The sequence below is a fragment of the Thamnophis sirtalis genome, unplaced genomic scaffold (genome assembly GCF_051295495.1).
Source record: "Thamnophis sirtalis isolate CommonGarterSnake01/CBP01778 unplaced genomic scaffold, rThaSir2_p1.2 scaffold_1, whole genome shotgun sequence".
NCBI lineage: Eukaryota > Metazoa > Chordata > Lepidosauria > Squamata > Natricidae > Thamnophis > Thamnophis sirtalis.
Genome location: NW_028261381.1, coordinates 98,373,673 through 98,392,170, shown reverse-complemented (window position 1 = coordinate 98,392,170; position 18,498 = coordinate 98,373,673). Strand labels below are relative to the sequence as shown.

The window sequence follows — 18,498 nt, the reverse complement described above, 5'->3', positions numbered from 1 at the left end:
CTGATCAGGGGTTCCAAACTCACCTAGAGCTCTCTAAGACATTTTCTGAAGTTTGCAACAATACCTTGTAGGTCCCAAGGCCAATGTTTGGGAAAGCCAAGTTACTGATTGTTACACAGACCTGCAGTCTGGGCTGTAGAAAATACTTTAGGAAGAGGAACTGACCAACAATGGCAATTACACAGTACATCTTGGCCTTACACAGATCTCCTGACAAACATTAAGAATTGGTCTTTATAGTTAGCATCTCAGTTTTTCTTGCATAAGCAGCATTGTCCTTCAGGACTACATGCCCGCCTGTTCTTACAGTACATAACAGGTGTTGAGACAGAGGAGAATTAAGACCATTCCTTCATCCATGTGAAAGTACCCACCAGGAAGATGGTGGGCACCATCCCAAATAGAGAGGAAACATATTCTCCATATTTTGCTACTCACAAGAAACTGTTCTGATGCTTGCAATTTTTCCTCTTTAATCTCCCCTTAAACCATTCCTAGTAGGATTTGGTTTCAAGATCCTTTGCCATCTAAGCAGCAAAGTTAGTTTAAACTTCAGTACTAAAAAAAAGTTTAAGAACAACCCATGGTACATTGTTAATGTCTGTCTGTGTGTAGACATGTCTTTTTTGTCCCTTGTGGATCCTTGGTTCCCCCCTCCCCCGCTTTGCTGTTTCTTGTTCTACTATGTTTTTAATGTTGTATGCTACCCAGAGCTGATATTGAGTTAGGTTACAAATTTGATAAATATTTTTCAACTCACTAAAGACTTTTACATCAATATAATAAAACAAATTCAGTGTTGTGCAGCCCTCAGGCTAATAAACGAATCCTCATGTGGTTCCCATGACAAAACCTTTGGGCTAGATAAAGAGCAGTTTCTATAAAGGTGCAATCAATTCTTTCAAACCTTATTCCTATCACATCTTGGCCTCCAGAAACATCTTAAAATTTTATACCATATACAAAATAAACTGCACATAAAGGTCATAATGAAATTTACTGCAGGAAACAAAGCTGTACTTAGCACCTTTTCTCATAAAATGGGAGGGAGGGACAGTGGGAGGGAGAGTCGTAAAGAAAGATGGGTCTGACATCAAGTAAACAGGAGAAACCTGTAGATGCTCCATATAAAATAATCTCTACGTTTCCTCACTTTCCAGGAGGAACACTGGAAAAACTGGCTTTGACACAAGCTGGATTATTAACATTCATAAAAAGGTATGTTAAATGGATACTTAGACATGAGGTTAAATACAACAGTCCATATATTTCATGGTATTCCAAATAGATATTGTTCAAGGTATTTAAACATAACTTGGGGCTAATTATTACTGTTTTACAACATAAGCCGCTATTGGAAAACAAAAGGTTAGAAAAGCATCCAAGATCTTTATTAAATCAAACCAAACAATTACTTTTGTGTGGCCAATTTTATATCCTTAAAACATCATACTTGAGAATGTAGAAGTTGAATTTTAACACCATGACCAAATTTTCATCTAGCTCTATATGTGCAAAAGATGATGGGATTTGTTTTTGCATTTACTGTTGATCTTATCCTGACAATGTTGTGCATCTAATTAGCACCATAAATATGATAATCTTCTGCATGTACTGTAAATTGCACAATATAATAAAATCTACTGCACCAAAATTCTAAGAAAACAAAACCTGTTCTAGATGGATACAATACCAATGGAAGATGTGAATGCTGTTGCCTGGGAGGTAGTCTTTAAATCAAAAAGGTGAAGGCATTATGCCACAAATCAAGAGAAAATCTTGAAAGTTGTTAGCAAAAAAGAGTACCTTCAACAAAGAGCTGCTACACCACATTACTTTATTAGCACAGCAGGATGACTAAAGACAACATACACTTTACTTTAAGGCAATGTTTTTTCTCCCTATACCGAAGACCTGGAAAATGTGTGCAAGATTTAAAAAATAAAGCAGTTTTAAAGTTCTAAATGTAAAGCAACAGAAATACAGAATTTTGCTGAGTTACAGAAATGAACAAAGATGAGTTATAATGGTGTTCTTTGATGAATGGCAAAGACTCTAGCTTTGTGGTAGAATATATGCAGAGGTGGTATTCAGCAGGTTTTGACCAGTTCTGAAGAACTGGTAGCAGAAATTTTGAGTAGTTTGGAGAACTGGTAAATACCACTTCTGACTGGGCCCGCCCCCATGTATTCTCTGTGTCCTGAGTTGCAGGGAGGAAATGAGGATTTTGTAGTAACCTTCTTCTAAAGTGGGATGGAAATTGAGATTTTACAGTATCCTTCACCTGGAATGGGGTGGGAATAGAGATTTTACAGGATCCCTCCCCTGCCACACCCATCAAGCTAAGTTATGGTACACCACCAAGCCACGCCCACTGAACTAGTAGTAAAAAAATTTGAATCCCACTGAATATATGCTTTGTCAATAGAGGGCCCCATATTCAACCCAAATATTGTGTTTTGGCTTATTGCCCTTTGCATTGTTTTCCCAAAGAGCAGACTATTCTCCTTTGAGAATTATGTAGCATTGTGCTAAATTATTATTACAATTTCCATCTTGACTTCCTACACTGTTCTCTTCACATATCAAAATCTACTGTTTCATTCCAATAATTCTTTAGACTATCAAGAAGGGTTTCTGATATCAGTTCAATTTATTAGGTAACTGAATGGGAATAGTAGACAGTAAATTATGAACACATTTCTTCTAATCATTTGAATCTGTATCCTTCCTTTCATATTTCTATTCCACTTAGCTAAAATTTTAACTGGATGCTATTTTATCATTCTTTTTTTTCAAAATGAAGTGATGACGGGAAAGAGAGCAAGCAATGTTTTAGTAATTGGGTTGTGATAAACAAGAATACAATAACTAGGGTTGACAAATTGCCCTAAGAAAGGCAAGACATACTCTTGTCAAAAATCTCCTTTCCCTACCGCTCTACAGCGAGTCTTAATGCATGAATAGCTGCTCACAAACTTAAATTTCTTTTTCATCCCTCAGTTTTCAACATGGTAAAAATACACTGGGGAATATGGCTAGGAACAGCTATACATACCTACCATAGTACAATTAATATGTACTTTTTCATTTCTCATATAAATTTGGGAATCGGAAAAAAATATTGTGAGAAAATTGTGACGTTGATACAATTGTCAAATATTTGATTTATTACATTAACATCTGTGATACTTAGTATTATTCTGATTTTTCCATTAACAGATACAATTAGACTTCCAGTTGTGAAGGTAAGCAGACTAATGGTTAAGTTTACTGCAGTGAGAAGAACTGTGTGTGTATTCTTAGATTTTATGTTGAATCTGAACCTGGCTACATGGAGTATTGGATTTACATAGCATTTAAGTAAAAGGTAGAATCATATGTTCCTCAGTGACATCTGCTTGTTCCAGATTTTGGGGTATTTATACTGTCGTCAACAAAAAAAGATATAGATTCTTTATGTATACTGAGAGCATATGCACCAACGACAAATTCCTTGTGTGTCCAATCACACTTGGCCAATAAAGAATTCTATTCTGTTCTGTTCTATTCTATTCTATTCTATTCTCTTCCACAAATTCATCAAGTCCTGGCTATATCTTTAGGCCTAGGAATTTCAGTGGACTGGTGAAATTCTCATATGGCTTCATTAATGTGGTTAATACTCCCTTTCTAGTGCCTTGTGGTATTTTATAATAGTGATTGGTTTATATGAAGGTGAAAGTTAGTTCTTTAAGCTTGTGGGTTGGTTTCCGAACATTTCGTTACCAGACTATGTAACGCCTTCAGTGGAGTTTAGGGGATATCAGTGTCAGTGTTCTCTTTATAAGGGCTTCAAGAGTGTGCCTTGACATGGCCCAGGTTTATTCCATCAACAGAAACATTGACCAACCTATGAACCCCTCAGAATCTAAATCAACCACACAACAAACCAGAGACAGCATCAACTTTAACCAACACATGCAACTCCCCCCCACCAGTTCATCTCCCAATGACGCTGACCTAATGTAACCTCCCTATCACAAGACCCGTCACAAGATACTAACTGATGGCTCACACCATAAGACCCATCATAAGATCTTCATTTGACACACCCATACCTGAAGCTCTAATAAACAGAAGAACACTGACACTTACATCCCTTAAACTCTGCTGAAGATGTTACCTAGCCTGGTAACGAAATGTTCAGAAACCAACCCACAAGGTCAGAGAACGAACCTTCACCCTCATCCTACACCTGAGCTACAGATATTTGCCACTATTGTAAACTGTTTTATATTTGTAACAATGATTGTTTTATATATTTATTGTTTTGGTTAATTTTTGAACACTACCCAGAGTCATTTTTTGTGAGATGGGCACTCATATAAATGTAATAAATAAATAATAAATATTTTTTTTCAGGTTCCAATTTTATATCTGTAATAAAGAAATGTACAAATACTTCCATGCTTATAATTTGCCATGAAGAATGAAGCATAAGACAATTAGCTCATTTTGGCTGGCTGTCCTAATGTGTAAATATAATGATCATAAACACAAAGATAAGTGAAACTGGACACTGGGTGTCACTGTTGATTTACAGACAAATTTCTGAAAGCACATGGAACTAACAAAAAAGGCTCTTCCCACCTAACACCCCCCCCCCCCCCCATAAAGTGTGTGTGGGTGAATGTGTTGGGGGGAGGGATAATCAGATATGTCTGGTTATTTGGTGAAACTTTAAATTTGTCTGTTATCTTTTCAGGCAGTAAGCAAGGATGATATGCCATACTTTGAAAATATACCATCTGCTGCTTGTTAGTTGACAAAAGCATCAACCTATCAATTCTCTAAGTAACTGTTGCTCGTTAGCCGACAAAAGCTACTTTCAATGCTCACATATTACTTTCAATGCTTACATATTATTCAATTATTTTAGACAGATGAAGATTACAGTTGATTAGGGCAGGGAATAAAAAAACCTCCAAGAGCTCAAAGAGAAATTAAATATGGCAGCACAGTCAGAATCTAGCTCCCGGTGAAGTTGATGACAAGACTCACCTTCTAAACACAGTGTGATTTACAACAGGGAGTCTGGAGAAAGAAACCACCTAGTGTTTCATAGTTATTTATTAGCAAACATTATAAACTAAATGATGTAGCACTATTTCTGAAGATATTCAACATTTTAAACAGAAAAAAACCCTCAGAAAAACAGAATAACAGAGTTGGAAGGGACCTTGGAGGTCTTCCAGTCCAACCCCTGCTTAGGCAGGAAACCCTACACCACTTCAGACAAATGGTTATCCAATATCTTCTTAAAAACTTCCGGTGTTGGAGCATTTACAACTTCTGGAGACAAGTTATTCCACTGATTAATTGTTCTAACTGTCATGAAATTTCTCCTTAGTTCTAGGTTGCTTCTCTCCTTGATTAGTTTCTTGTCCTGCCCTCAGGTGCTTTGGAGAATAGCTTGACTCCCTCTTCTTTGTAGCAGCCCCTGAGATATTGGAACACTGCTATCATGTCAGCCCTAGTCCTTCTTTTCATTAAACTAGACATACCCAGTCCCTGCAACCGTTCTTCATATATTTTAGCCTCCAGTCCCCTAATCATCTTTGTTGCTCTTCTCTGAACTCTTTCTAGAGTCTCCACATCTTTTTTACATTGTGGCGACCAAACTGGATGTGGCCTTACATTTTAAATCTTTTTCCTCAAGGCTGATGATTTCCTTCTTTCATACTTTCTGATTTTTGTTTGCATGGTACATACAGACTCACAGAGTTTCCAGCAGTTCTGAAGATTGGATCCCTTCCTTCCCCTCATTTACTACTAATGAATTCAGCATGAATGGATAAATGCCTAATTGGCATGTCCATAATGGACCTTAAAGCAAAAACAGTTCCAACAATCTATTTGTCATTTCTTTGAAAGATTGTAAATGTTAAAATTATTTCCACTCTTCCATAAAAGAGTTAAAATTATTTCCACTTCCATAAAAGAGGTGGAAGTGTTCCAGGCCACGCATTTTCATATTTCTAAAAATAGTTTTCATAACATATAAAGCAATAATTAGGATTATATGCTTTCATGACTTCTTTGTTACAAGCAGCTACCTCAACATGTACACAGAAAAGATAGGAAAATATCTATTTTAATGAGTACCAGGAGATACTAAAACAGATTAAATAGTAATATGGGAAATACAGAGAACTATGCACCCAATCACTGAAGATGTGTGCTAACCAATATGAATATCCATAAAGAGATACTATCTGTTATATCATCTTTTTATTTTAAAAAAAATATCCTGTCTCTGTTATATCACCTTTTTATTTTTTAAAAAATATCCTGTCTCTCCCTGGTGTGGTAACCACACGTTGGACAAAGAGAGACCTTTATACTGAGAATATCTGTAGCTCAGGATTGAACAGTGGAGTCCTTGGTGCTCTCTGAACGTGGTGATTTCCTTGCAGAAGTTTCATTACCAAACTAGGTATCAGCATCAGCATCAGTATGATCAAGGGCTTTCCATCTTTCTGAGGTTGGTAAAATGAGGACCTAGATTGTTGGGGGCAATATGCTGACTCTATAAACCACTTAAAGAGGGCTGTAAAGCACTGTGCACTGTGAAGCTGTATATGTGTGCTATTGCTATCATCATCATCATCATCATCATCATCATCATCAATGATGATACATAGTTTGATAATGAAACATCTGCAAGAAAACCACCAAACTCAGAGAGACCCCATGGGAAACTTATAGACTGTAATTTCTTGAATAAAATAATATGATTATGAATATTTACTGTAAATATTTGAAGGCATGTAAATTATTTTATGGTTACCATTTGGATATTTCTCAAAACATCATGTACAGAATACCATACATTAGAAAAGACTAACTACTAATGAGACTTAAACTTGATTTAATTAAGAATCCTTTTTCCAGATATAAAACCTTATATAAGACTTCAACACTTATCAACGTGTTTAACAGATAGGTTAGAGTACAAAAAAAAGTTTAAATTTACTCCGAAGGATTTCATTTTTCATGAATGAATTGAAAATAATGCTGCAGAGTTCTGTATTGTTTAAAGTCATGCTAAAATATCTAGTTCAAGAACAGGGCACAGAAATTTTACATTTATTTATTTATTTAATTGACTTATATGCCACCTGAGTCATAAAAGTGACTCACAGCAGGTGCAGATTTAAATATTTGTGCAGTCATATAAGCTACTTTTAAAATTAGATTTTCTAAATAAAGTACGAAACAAAAAGGATCTTGCACACTGTACACTTGATATTTTATACAATTAAGGAAATGTTAGGTGAGAATGACCTTGAGGAACAAGAAGAAGAGATGCTTCTTAGGAAGCAATTAGATAGAAGGGGGAGGAGCCCCTATTGCCTTAACAGTCAGAGGAAGAAACTTAAGAACCAGCTCAAATTGATCAGGCAAGTGGCAGCAGATTTATACCTTCAGATTTACAAGATTATGCTAATATAGGGTTCAAAGCAAAGTTGTGTTTTCTGTCTGGTTTGCCTGGGAGAACTGACAATTAAGTATAGCTGCATGCCAACATTATTTTGTAATACTGATGCATAGAAAAATATTCAAAGGAAGAGAATGTATATAGTTCAGGGTTGAACTCTGGAGTCCTTGGTTCTCTCTGAGCTTGTTTGCTTGGTTGTTTGCTTGCAGATGTTTCACTACCCAGCTAGATAATATCACCAGTCACACTTCAAACAAACCTCTTCTTATGAGCACTCCACTGTATTCATCAATAGAAAATTGGATACATAGGTTCTGAGTTAGCATATGTGTTCTAGATACAACCAGGCCTAGTTAAATTAGAGATAAATAACTTTTTTTGGTCCAGGATTCATATTTTTTTCCTAAAGTTCCATCTTCTGAATGAATAAGTCCCTGTTCCATTTTTTTCAGAGCTCTAGAGTCTAAACTATAAGTAAAATAGTGAATGACTGACTGAATGGAAGTGATTATACTGAATATATTGAATCTATTTTTACAATGCAGTGTTAAGAGTAATTGGTGTCAATTATGATTAGAGGATACGGAATATAGCTGTGATGCCCAGGTGATATTTCTGAAATAGTATCTATGGACCTGGACCCACCCCTCTCTCTCCCTCCCTCCCTCTCTCTCCCTCTCTCTCAGAAGGGGGGGAGGGAGGGGGGCAGAGGATAACCATATACAAAACTGAGCTTCCTTACCTGTGGTACACAGATCTGAAATGCTCTTTTCCAATTGGAGACTACAACCAGAGTATTCATATTTAACAAGTTTTATGGGCATCTTTTTCACTATATTCATTCTTTTTTGTCATGTGGACTTATTTTTTCCTTCACTTATTTGTTATAAATCTTTACAGTTCTTATCATTCATTCCATTTTCAAAGGAAAATTAAGTCACCCTTATAAATGGAGACAGATTTCATATAAAAAGAAAAATACAGTCTGCAGCCCATCACAGTAACTTGAACCAGAACCTATAAATGTAGTCTTTTATTTTTCCCTCTTTGTTTCTTTTACCTCCTCTGTCAATATAGGATAGCACAGGAAATGAATCACCTGCTCAAAGGTTCTTTTCCCTTCACTCTTGTTCAAATTTATTCATGAATTTTGATATTGCTACTAAGCAAAGATAAGGAAAGATGAAAAAAGAACAGGATGATTACCTCTGCATGGGTGAAATAAAAATGACCTAGCTAAAATATTTCAATAATCTAATCCATCTTGGAAAGAAAAGAAAGAACATACTGTACGAACATCAGTTAAGCACCCCAAGATTTAAGCTGATTCCACTGAAGAAATTTATGAACTGGGGTTTTACAACTGTTTAAGATTTTATCAGCAGTTACAGTGTTTTCCCTCCCACCAGAATTTTACTGCATTCCATTTTATTCTCTGTGACAAAATAATATCCTGAATGTAGTTTGTGACCACTGCCAAGCCACTGCTGAGTCATTCATAAACAAAACATAAATTCTGTTTGAAACACTTCATTAATTCTCTATTTGCATGAGGGTGATATCATGCAATAAAGGAAATAACAAAGTTATATGAAAACAGAAGTAAAAAGCCTCTTGTGTGATATGTGTATGTACAAAATTTGCCTTTTTATGTATGTATGTGTGTGTGTGTGTATATATAACTATATATATATAACTATATAACTATATATATATAACTATATATATATAACTATATATATATAACTATATATATATAACTATATATATATAACTATATATATATATAACTATATAACTATAACTATATATAGGTAGGTAGGTAGGTAGGTAGGTAGGTAGGTAGGTAGGTAGGTAGGTAGGTAGAGGCAAATTTTTATCATATGTTTATGGGGATGCTGCAACAGTCATAAATGTGAAAAACAGTCATAAGTGACTTTTTTCAGTGTCGTTGAAACGTCAAATGGTCACTGAATGAATAGTTGTAAGTTGAGGATTAAATGATGGTTGCATATAAACAGGATGCATTTACGGTCTGGGTAGGAAGGAGCAGACTTAGGCTAAACTCTAGCTTTTGGAATAACAGCTTTCTGATTCCAAAGTTGGTTCATCTATAGTTATGGAAGGGGTCAACCCCACCTATGTAGAACTAGTTAACAGTCTGGTGGTTCTCCTGGACTTGAGCAACTGGTAAGACCATGCCTAGGTAGCCTATGCACAATTACATCTTATGCCTTAATTGAAAATTTACTGGAGATCATGTCTTTTGCCTACCTCGTAACTGTACTGCCCCAATTCACTCCCTCTGAAACCACCTGGAAGCATAAACTGGTTCAGCATCTACTAGCCAGGGTAGAATGATGGCTACATTTAGATTTGTCCAAGTAACACTGTTAGTCCAGAAGCTGCACTGATGTCAGTCAGCTTCTGATTTAATACAAAATGTTGCAAATCACCTTTAAAGTCCATCCTGGTCAACTCTAAGGGCTGCTCCAAATTGAATCTGTCCATACTACAACATTTGGGAGAATCCTTATTGAAGGTCTTGTTACTTCTCAGTGCTATAGGATACCTTTGTCTGTCTCCCTTCCTATCAATCATCCCTGAGATGCATTGAATTATATACAATAGGTTTAAGCTTCACTATTCAAAGTTTAGTATACTCACGGCATTCCTTCTCATCACTTTCATCAAAGCAGTCTGGCAGCCCATCACACTGCCAGGCTCCTGGGATACAGCGTCCATTACTGCACATGAAGTTTCCAGGAATATTACATTCATTTGTGAAATTATTCCAAGGTAAGAGTTGACTTTCTGCAACCCAGAAAAGATAAAATAAAAAGAAGGTCAGCAGAAATGATTTTTGCATCTGAACCAATGTTGCTGGGAGACAAAAACATATATATTTGAAAGAAAGATGGAAAGAGCAGAAAATTAGCATTTAGATCTATTGATCTGTCCTTTCTTAAATCGATATTTTGAAATTCCCATTTTTTCTATGCTTTACAGGAAGCTATTACATTCTATCATTCAAAAATTGTATATCTCTGAATAATAACATGAGTTGGGAAAACTGGATACTTATTTAGATGCAACTAAGTCTTTGAAATTGAATAACATGCAAACTATTTGTCAGACCTGGAAGCCTTTTTTTTTTTTTTTTTTTTTTTGATTTCAGGCTTGCCACACTTTCTACTGTGGGAAAACAGGAGGGGGGATTATACACAGTCTGTGTGATGTGTAGCCATAACAACATTCTTTCTCAGAAAGTCAAGGTTGCTTTGTCTCTGCACCTGGACGGATGTGGATGGGAAGAATTTTTCTTCATGGCAATGAAGGATTGGCCCATGTGATAGATTTGTGGGTGTTGGGCCAGGGGCTTGAATTTTCATATGGGTGGGAAAATAATAATATGTAGTTTCCAAATTAATTCAAGGTGAAATTCAGAGAGATTTCTTATATCAAGGTACAAATCTTGTACCTTCTGAACCAGAACAGTTAAAAAAAATCCCTTCTCTTTAAGCTCTGACACTTCCTAAAGTTTATTTTCATCATGGTTGCTGTAGAAAGAAGTTCATTTCCAGGGCAAAGAAAATAATTACCATGGGCACCTTGCCCATTAGATTGCATTTTAAAAGATTTTTATTAAATCAATATAATTCGCAGATTGCCAAATACAGTAAGTTATTTAACTGAACATAAATAAACAGAGCTGGCAGGCTGCAAAAAGCTACAGACATCTACTTTACAAATGTATCTGAGTCCTATTTTATCCTCATAGGATTCTTAGAAAATAAACGACTAATGCCTGAAACCCAACTCTTTGTAGTCACAATGAAGGCAAAAAATAAAAAAAAGATAAATTGGTAGAAAGTACCATATCAGGGTAATAGAAATGGCAGGCAACTTTGCCTTAGATAATTAAATGTTTTGATAGCATGGAATCAGTCCAAAGACATCATTTTGTTATACCACCCATTTGTGGTACAATTTGCTTTCTAAATTTCAAATATGTGATTAACCCAAAACATTACCTATCAATTGTCTATCAGAAAGACTACTGAACATTGACTATCTCAAGTGTTAACTTTCTCTCATTCACATCAATATGATGAATTAAATTTCAGTGAATTTACTGAAGCTTGTAAACATTGTGCAGAAGTCACTATGACACTGAGAGAGTACAGATCTCTTATCTGTCCACTGATTGACTCTGTGCCAGACATAATCACTCAGCCTGACCTACTTCGAAGACTGTTCTAAGAGTGTACTGGGATAACCCTAAGTACACTACACAGAGTCCCTTTAAAGGAAGCTGATATACTAATATAATAAACAGATATTTAATCAAACAGCTCAGGTTCTCCAGGAATCAAAAATATAACAAAGGCATATTATACATCCTATTTGCATTCACCTATATTATGCACAATTGATATATTTGATAGAATATATCACAGAATATATAACACACACATTCATTATACTTAAGTACAATGCTATGTATGTATAAAATGTTCACACTTTGTTAATAATTTAGATCACTGTCAGTCTTCACTCAGGCCCAGCAGTAAATCCTTATCTTCCCCAAACTAACAAGCCATAGGCATCCTTGAGAAAGGTGGAAAGGATACAACACATACTGCAATGTCATGACACAAACTCCACCTCTTATGTGCTTCTGTGGCGAGTCACTGTGCAGTTCTCACTGATTAAGACAGGTGTGTAGTTTCCCTCAAGGACAGAGTGTTGTCTATTTGTCAACTGCGTGAAAAGCATTAAATAGACAGCTAAAAGGCTGCCTTAGGTTCTTGGGTTAATTGAGACACCTGTGAGCAAGCATATCTGCCTTCTAGTAAAGATATTTATCAGGAAAAAGAATTTTGGTTGTTTGTGCTTTGTGTGTCCTTGTGCGCTAGAGGTGCTATACAGTAGGGTGAATAGGGTGATCAGGGTGGTTGAAGTCACAGGATGAAAGCAGGGCAACAGAGCCTGAGAGAGGATCCCCAGAGGAAAGGAATATGGTTCATTTTGCTTGCAGAACAAGCAAAATTGGACAGGAAAATCTAATTTTCAGCAGACTGACTGGAGAAATGAAGCTACATTGGAGGCACAGCAAAGTGTGACCAAGATGTTTACTTTTCAGGACATTCAGAAAAAAAAAACATAGATTATGTTTTTCTCTCTCTAGGCCAGAAACACAAAAGTGAAAATAAAGCAAAGCAGCCTTTGGAAGAGGTTAACCTAACCAAACAGTGATTAAATTTTACAACAGCATAGAAAGAAAGCCTGAAACAGTTGAAGACCTGCAAGGATCTTCTGTAGTTGATAGTATATTACATTACTTAAACTAGGACCACTTTATATAAGCACAGGTTATTTATTTTATTTACACTGTAAACTAAAAAAAAAATCACTTTATTTTACAAAAGAAGACTGCCTGAGGGCTTGGAAAAGTTCTTTTCCTTTCCCATCCTCTGACAATCATAATACAGGTACCAAGGGTGAACTTTGAATCATGATATCAGAATGCAAAGTTTCAGCATTTTGGCGTCATCATGGTGAGTCTGTGAAAGTTTACTCCCTTCACCCTGAAAGAGAATCTGCATTATTAAAAACAAGGAGGAAGATCTATTTGATGCAGAAAATCTGCCTATCAAACACAAAATTCAAATCCAACATACCTGTCAACTCCCTAATTTAAAATTCCACCACCACCCCTCTTTTAAATCAATTGGCCTAGTGGCTAAGGTGCTGGCCTAGAAACCAGGAGGCTGTCAGTTCTAGTCTCACCTTAGACCTGAAAATCAGCTGGATGTCTTTGGACCAGTCATTTTCTCTCAAACCCAACTCACTTTACTGGGTAGTTGTTGTAGGAAGAAAATAAGAAGAGGAAAGAATATCAGATATGTTTGCTGTCTTGAGATGTTTATAAAATAATAAAGGAGGGATGCAAATCTACTAAATAAGTAAATAGACTTTTGGACATTATTTTCTCAATCTGGAAAATAGCAGGCAATTGCTCAATATTAAAAGTATCCAAAGCAATATTTAGTCCACCTGCCAGCTTCACCCCTTATAAACACAATCTAAAGACATCTGTTGCAAACAAAAGAATAGCTATTGAAGATTCCCATAGGAGTTGCTAATCCCTTTGACTAATTCTAATCCTTATGCCTGCCACCATTTACACTGATATTTTATTATACCCAAGTCTAAGAAGAGATAATTACAAAAACTAGTCAACAAAAATCAATATAATTCAATTTGTTTGGACAACAGAGGGATCCTTCAACTTTCATCCTAGCGTATGTAATGCTTTAAAATCTGTAATCCAAAACTAATAAAAACACCATATTAATTTCTACAATTCTTTGTTTTAATAACCACAGCAAATGTCACCAAAATGATTGTTTCAAGATTAAATCATTGAGATGAAGAATGAGATAAAATTAACTGCATGTTACCTCCCCGCAGAACAGGAAGAACAATCCTGTATCATTCAAAAGACGAATTAATTTATCAATGAATACATTTTTTTAATTATAGAAAGTTTATGCAAATGTATCAATTGTTAAGGTGCCAAAAACATCTTATTTATGCTGCAAAAGATTAACGTGGCTACCCTTCTGCATAAAGAAATATAGTTGGTAAAAATAAAATCTCCTTTGAATAGAGCTTGACATGTTCGTGTAATTTTCTTGTCAATACAGAAAATTGACTTTTATTACTAGAGCTTTCAGGTCCTTGGAATTTTTAGCTAACAGAGTAGTGCTTATTGGTATTTCTTCAATTTTAAAACCATTTTCTTTTGATCAACTTAGTGCTTTAACTATTACTTTAACTACAAGCTTTTGTTTGTTTATGGTATTTTCTACATAACTACGTAACAACCCACCTCACCCTGCAGTTCTATCAATTTAAGTACATTTGATACTATCAGCCTTGAAGAGAAATATATTTGCTTAAATTAAAACATTCCAATCATAAGGAAGGAATATGTTCATACTACAGAGTTCGTTTTTAGTAGAAGATACATAGCTGAAGAGCTAAATCATTGAGTACAACTGTCTGCAACAGTTCACACCATTAGTCCTTCTGATTAAAAATGATTTCATTCTTTTTAGCAACAAGTTAGAATCATTCTAGAGATCAATGTATTTTTCCACAAAAGTAATAACTGTTCCACAAAACTTCTTTCCAGAAACTGTGGGTCATATCTAAGTGATTCCCTATTATTTGAAAATGTTTTCTCCACCATGAGTTTTCTTCCAAGATAAGTAACAACTGTAACACCTATAGCAGTGATGGCAAATCTTTTTGGCACTGAGCGCCCAAACCAGAACACAAACGCATGCGCGCGGAGGAAACCCAAAGTCAGCTGGTCTTTGAGTTTCCGGTGCTCCAGTGCACATAAAGACCAACTAGCCCGCGTGCATTCGCATGGCGGAAACCAGAAGAGCAGCTGATGACAGTGCATGTGCCCATAGAGAGGACTCTGCATGCCACTTCTGGCACGCCTGCCATAGGTTCACCATGGCGAACCTATAGTCTGTGAACTTAGGAGGTTTCCTAGTTTATTAATGAAATGTCTGCAAGAAAACCACCAAGCTCAGAGAACACCAAGGACCCCATAGTTCAATCTTGAGTTACAAATATTCTCTTATTTATGTAAATTAATTTAATTATGTATAGTTGTTCTACAACACTAAGTCATACAATATTTTGGTTGTTGGGTTGTTTGGGCTTAACAATGACATAAAAACCGTAACTTTCTAACACTCCCCACCCAAACATACTACACTTTGCTTCCAATGTACTTTTGCTACAACATGACCTAAGTTGTAAGACTGAACGAGCAAAGAAGCATTTCTTTATTCATAGAAATACAGGCAGTCTTCAACTTACAACAGTTCATTTAGTGACTGTTGAAAGTTACACCGGCACTGAAAAAAGTGACTTATGACTGTTTTTCACACTTACAACCATTTTAACATCCCCATGGTTAGGTAGTCAAAATTCAGACGCTTAGCAACTGACTCATATTTATGACAGTTGCAGTTTCCTGGGGTCATGTAACCCCATTTTGCAGTTTTCTAACAAGCAAAGTCAATGGAAAAGCCAGATTCACTTAACCACCATGTTGGTAACTTAACATTTATAGTGATTCACTTAACAACTGTGGCAAGAAAAGTCATAAAATGGAGCAAACTCCCTTAACAAATGTGTCACTTAGCAACAGAAATTTTAGGCTCAATTGCAGTTATAAGTCAAAGACTACCTGTAAAGAAGGTATAAGCTAGGGACTCTGTTTTATTTCAATATAATTGTCAGCCTCTGCTTTGCTATCGCTTCGGCTGCCATGAAACGGGGAGGGAGGGCATGGTATTTGGGAGGGGTTACTCATTGTGCTGGAGGAAGGTTCTGGAGTTCACCGGCTGATCGGACTACGCATGCGTGGGTGTTTCCCGCCAGGACTAACGGCACCGACATTCCATCTTTGTGATGCCTTTTGAAGTTATCTCACACCTGACACTTGGAAGAATTATGATTGGACTGGAACTGTGATGCCAAGGGGTGGGGAATGGGCTATTCTATATATCAATTGCTTTCGCACCTAAATAATCAGACTTCGCTTCGCTATGCCTTTAATCATTCTTACTTAGTAAAAGTACACTTGATTTCCACACATGGAGTCTTGTGGTCTTTCTTTCCTAATTAATTAATGGAGAGGTGCTGACAGTAAGCGAAGTCTCATCAACACCCTACCAGGAGAATACAATCTTCCGTGGGGGGTGAAAACTACAAGAAGAAACAGAGAAAATGTCTTCGCACGCCAGCGATGAAGAAATTGAAAAAGAGACTGCTGATTTATCATTACCCGAGAAGATGGCTGAGCTGGAAATAGCGGGCCCTGCGATCCCCCCCTCCATTGGTCCTTGTCTGTGGGACAAAGAGAAGATAGTGCAAGCTGGGATGCTGGCGTTACCAGAAGAAAACATCAGGAGAGGCCGTTTGAAGCGGGGGCCGAATGAAGATCCCGAGAAAGAGGTCAGCCGGAGAACTTGGAACAGAGGTACTCTAGCCAAAGATTTGGGGAGGGTGAAGAGGTCGAGGGGGGATGGGAGCAAGAAAACCCACATGCAGCTTCACCCCCCCAGCCAGGGGTGCTGCCAGGCCAGGGGCCCCACCCCCCAGAAGACGCAGAATGGCTAAAGTCCCCCCCCCTTTAACTGTAAAGTATGATGAAAATCCTAAGAAGCTGGGGTTTTTCATTATGCAAGTTTATAACTTCATGGAAATTTATGGGCCCGATTTTGAATCAGATGCCATGAGAGTGCGGATGGTGTTGCTTGCTTTGGAGGACGAGGCGGCTGATTGGTGGATGGGTTTGCACCAAACCAACTCCCCCCTCCTCAGGAATTTTGATGCGTTTATGACTACATTCAAGAGACGATTTGATGACCCCCTAACTGAGAAACGGGGTAAACTGAAATTTATGACCCTCATACAAGGAGATAGACCGGTGACTCAGTACATTCAGGAATTTCAACACCTTTGTAATTATATGAGAGGATGGGGTGAAGAAGCCCTTTTGGATAAGTTTGCTTTGGGCTTGAATGAAGACATTTATCAACAATGTGTTAATCGCCACCTTCCTAAGCGCGTTGCAGTTTGGTATGAAAATGCAGCTGATATTGAGCTTGATTTAATTAGACTCCGATGTGCAAAGGAAGAGAGGGAGAAAGAGAGAGAAAGAGCAGCGAAATCAGTCAGTATAAAAAGTAAGCAGACATATATGCAAAAACTGACACTGACTAACATCACAGATTTATCAGTTGTTGATTTAAAAAAAGACAAAAAATGTCTGGACTATGGATGTGGCACTACTTGCAAACAGCAAAATAGAAGAAAACGAACCGAGGAAAATCGTACAAAGACCTGCAAATAAAAGTAGAATGACAGTGGCAAAAGAAAGCAAAAATAGTACCAAGTGGCACTTTGAGTGCAATTCTAAAACATCTTAAGCCCTATAGAACACCACTGACATTGAAAAAATCACCATCAATTGTAAAAGGCAGCTTGTGAAAATAATTGCAGAGACCTGCTCCCACAGGATGTGCCGTAGTGCACACGAAACAATGAAAGTGCATGGGATGTGGAAAACAGGATAAATGACTCATAAAAGTAACTGGCCATAGCCAGCTCTGGCCCTAAGTGATAACATTGTATGCTAATGAGTGTAATAAGAATAAAAGGGAGTTTCGGACTCTGTTCTGAGCTCTCATCCCGAGACATTTTGCCTGCGTGTCTTATTCCTCATGAGAAACCACCACAGCAGCTTTACGTGGAACAGCTTCCATCCTGCAGCAATACCCTTACCAAACAATTCCAAGTCATTGGGAAGGACTTGATAGGTGGATAAAAAATGCCAAATCCAGTCTAAACATCTAATTGACTGCCCTACTTGTACAATAATACAGTAACAATATCACAAAGCTTTGGACAGCAGTTAGAAAATCTGATAAAATTTCCATGTGTCAATTACAAAAAGCTACACTGCTTGGATCTGCACATATGTTACCCCAAAACATTATGATATCCTAGATTCTTGGGAAGAACTCGATTCAATGAAGGCCAACACCAACTAAAGAACTGTGGTTATCACCTTGTTATATAAATAATAATAATTTACTAAATGTGTATGCTACCCAAGTGTTAGTGACTCTGATTTATCAGTGTTCTCTCTCATCCTAGGATTAAAAACAGGTTTTTTAGTAACATACCAGCTAGGTATTTAGAAAACTCCATAAAATTTAACTTCATAACTTCCTCTGGATTGTGCCATATACCTTCCAGTTTTATTCACTGGTAAATGACTGTTTCATTATTCCTAGGAAATGGATAAAATATTACAAAGCTTGTTCCAGGAACTGCTACAAATGCTGAATAGCAAATCAAGATTATGAATGGAAGCAAGTATGCCTCCCCTGTGCTATCGCAGTCTGTATTTA

The 18,498-nt window shown here is 36.8% G+C and overlaps 1 protein-coding gene across 1 annotated transcript in view; it reads right to left on the bottom strand.

Moving 5' to 3' along the window:
• The window catches only part of LDLRAD3 (low density lipoprotein receptor class A domain containing 3), a 151,038-nt gene that overhangs the window by 82,768 nt on the left and 49,772 nt on the right, over nt 1–18,498 (bottom strand). Inside the window, exon 2 of the mRNA XM_014076013.2 lies at nt 10,151–10,297. Coding sequence (XP_013931488.2) covers nt 10,151–10,297 — 147 coding nt within the window. The remainder of the gene's footprint in view (nt 1–10,150; nt 10,298–18,498) is intronic.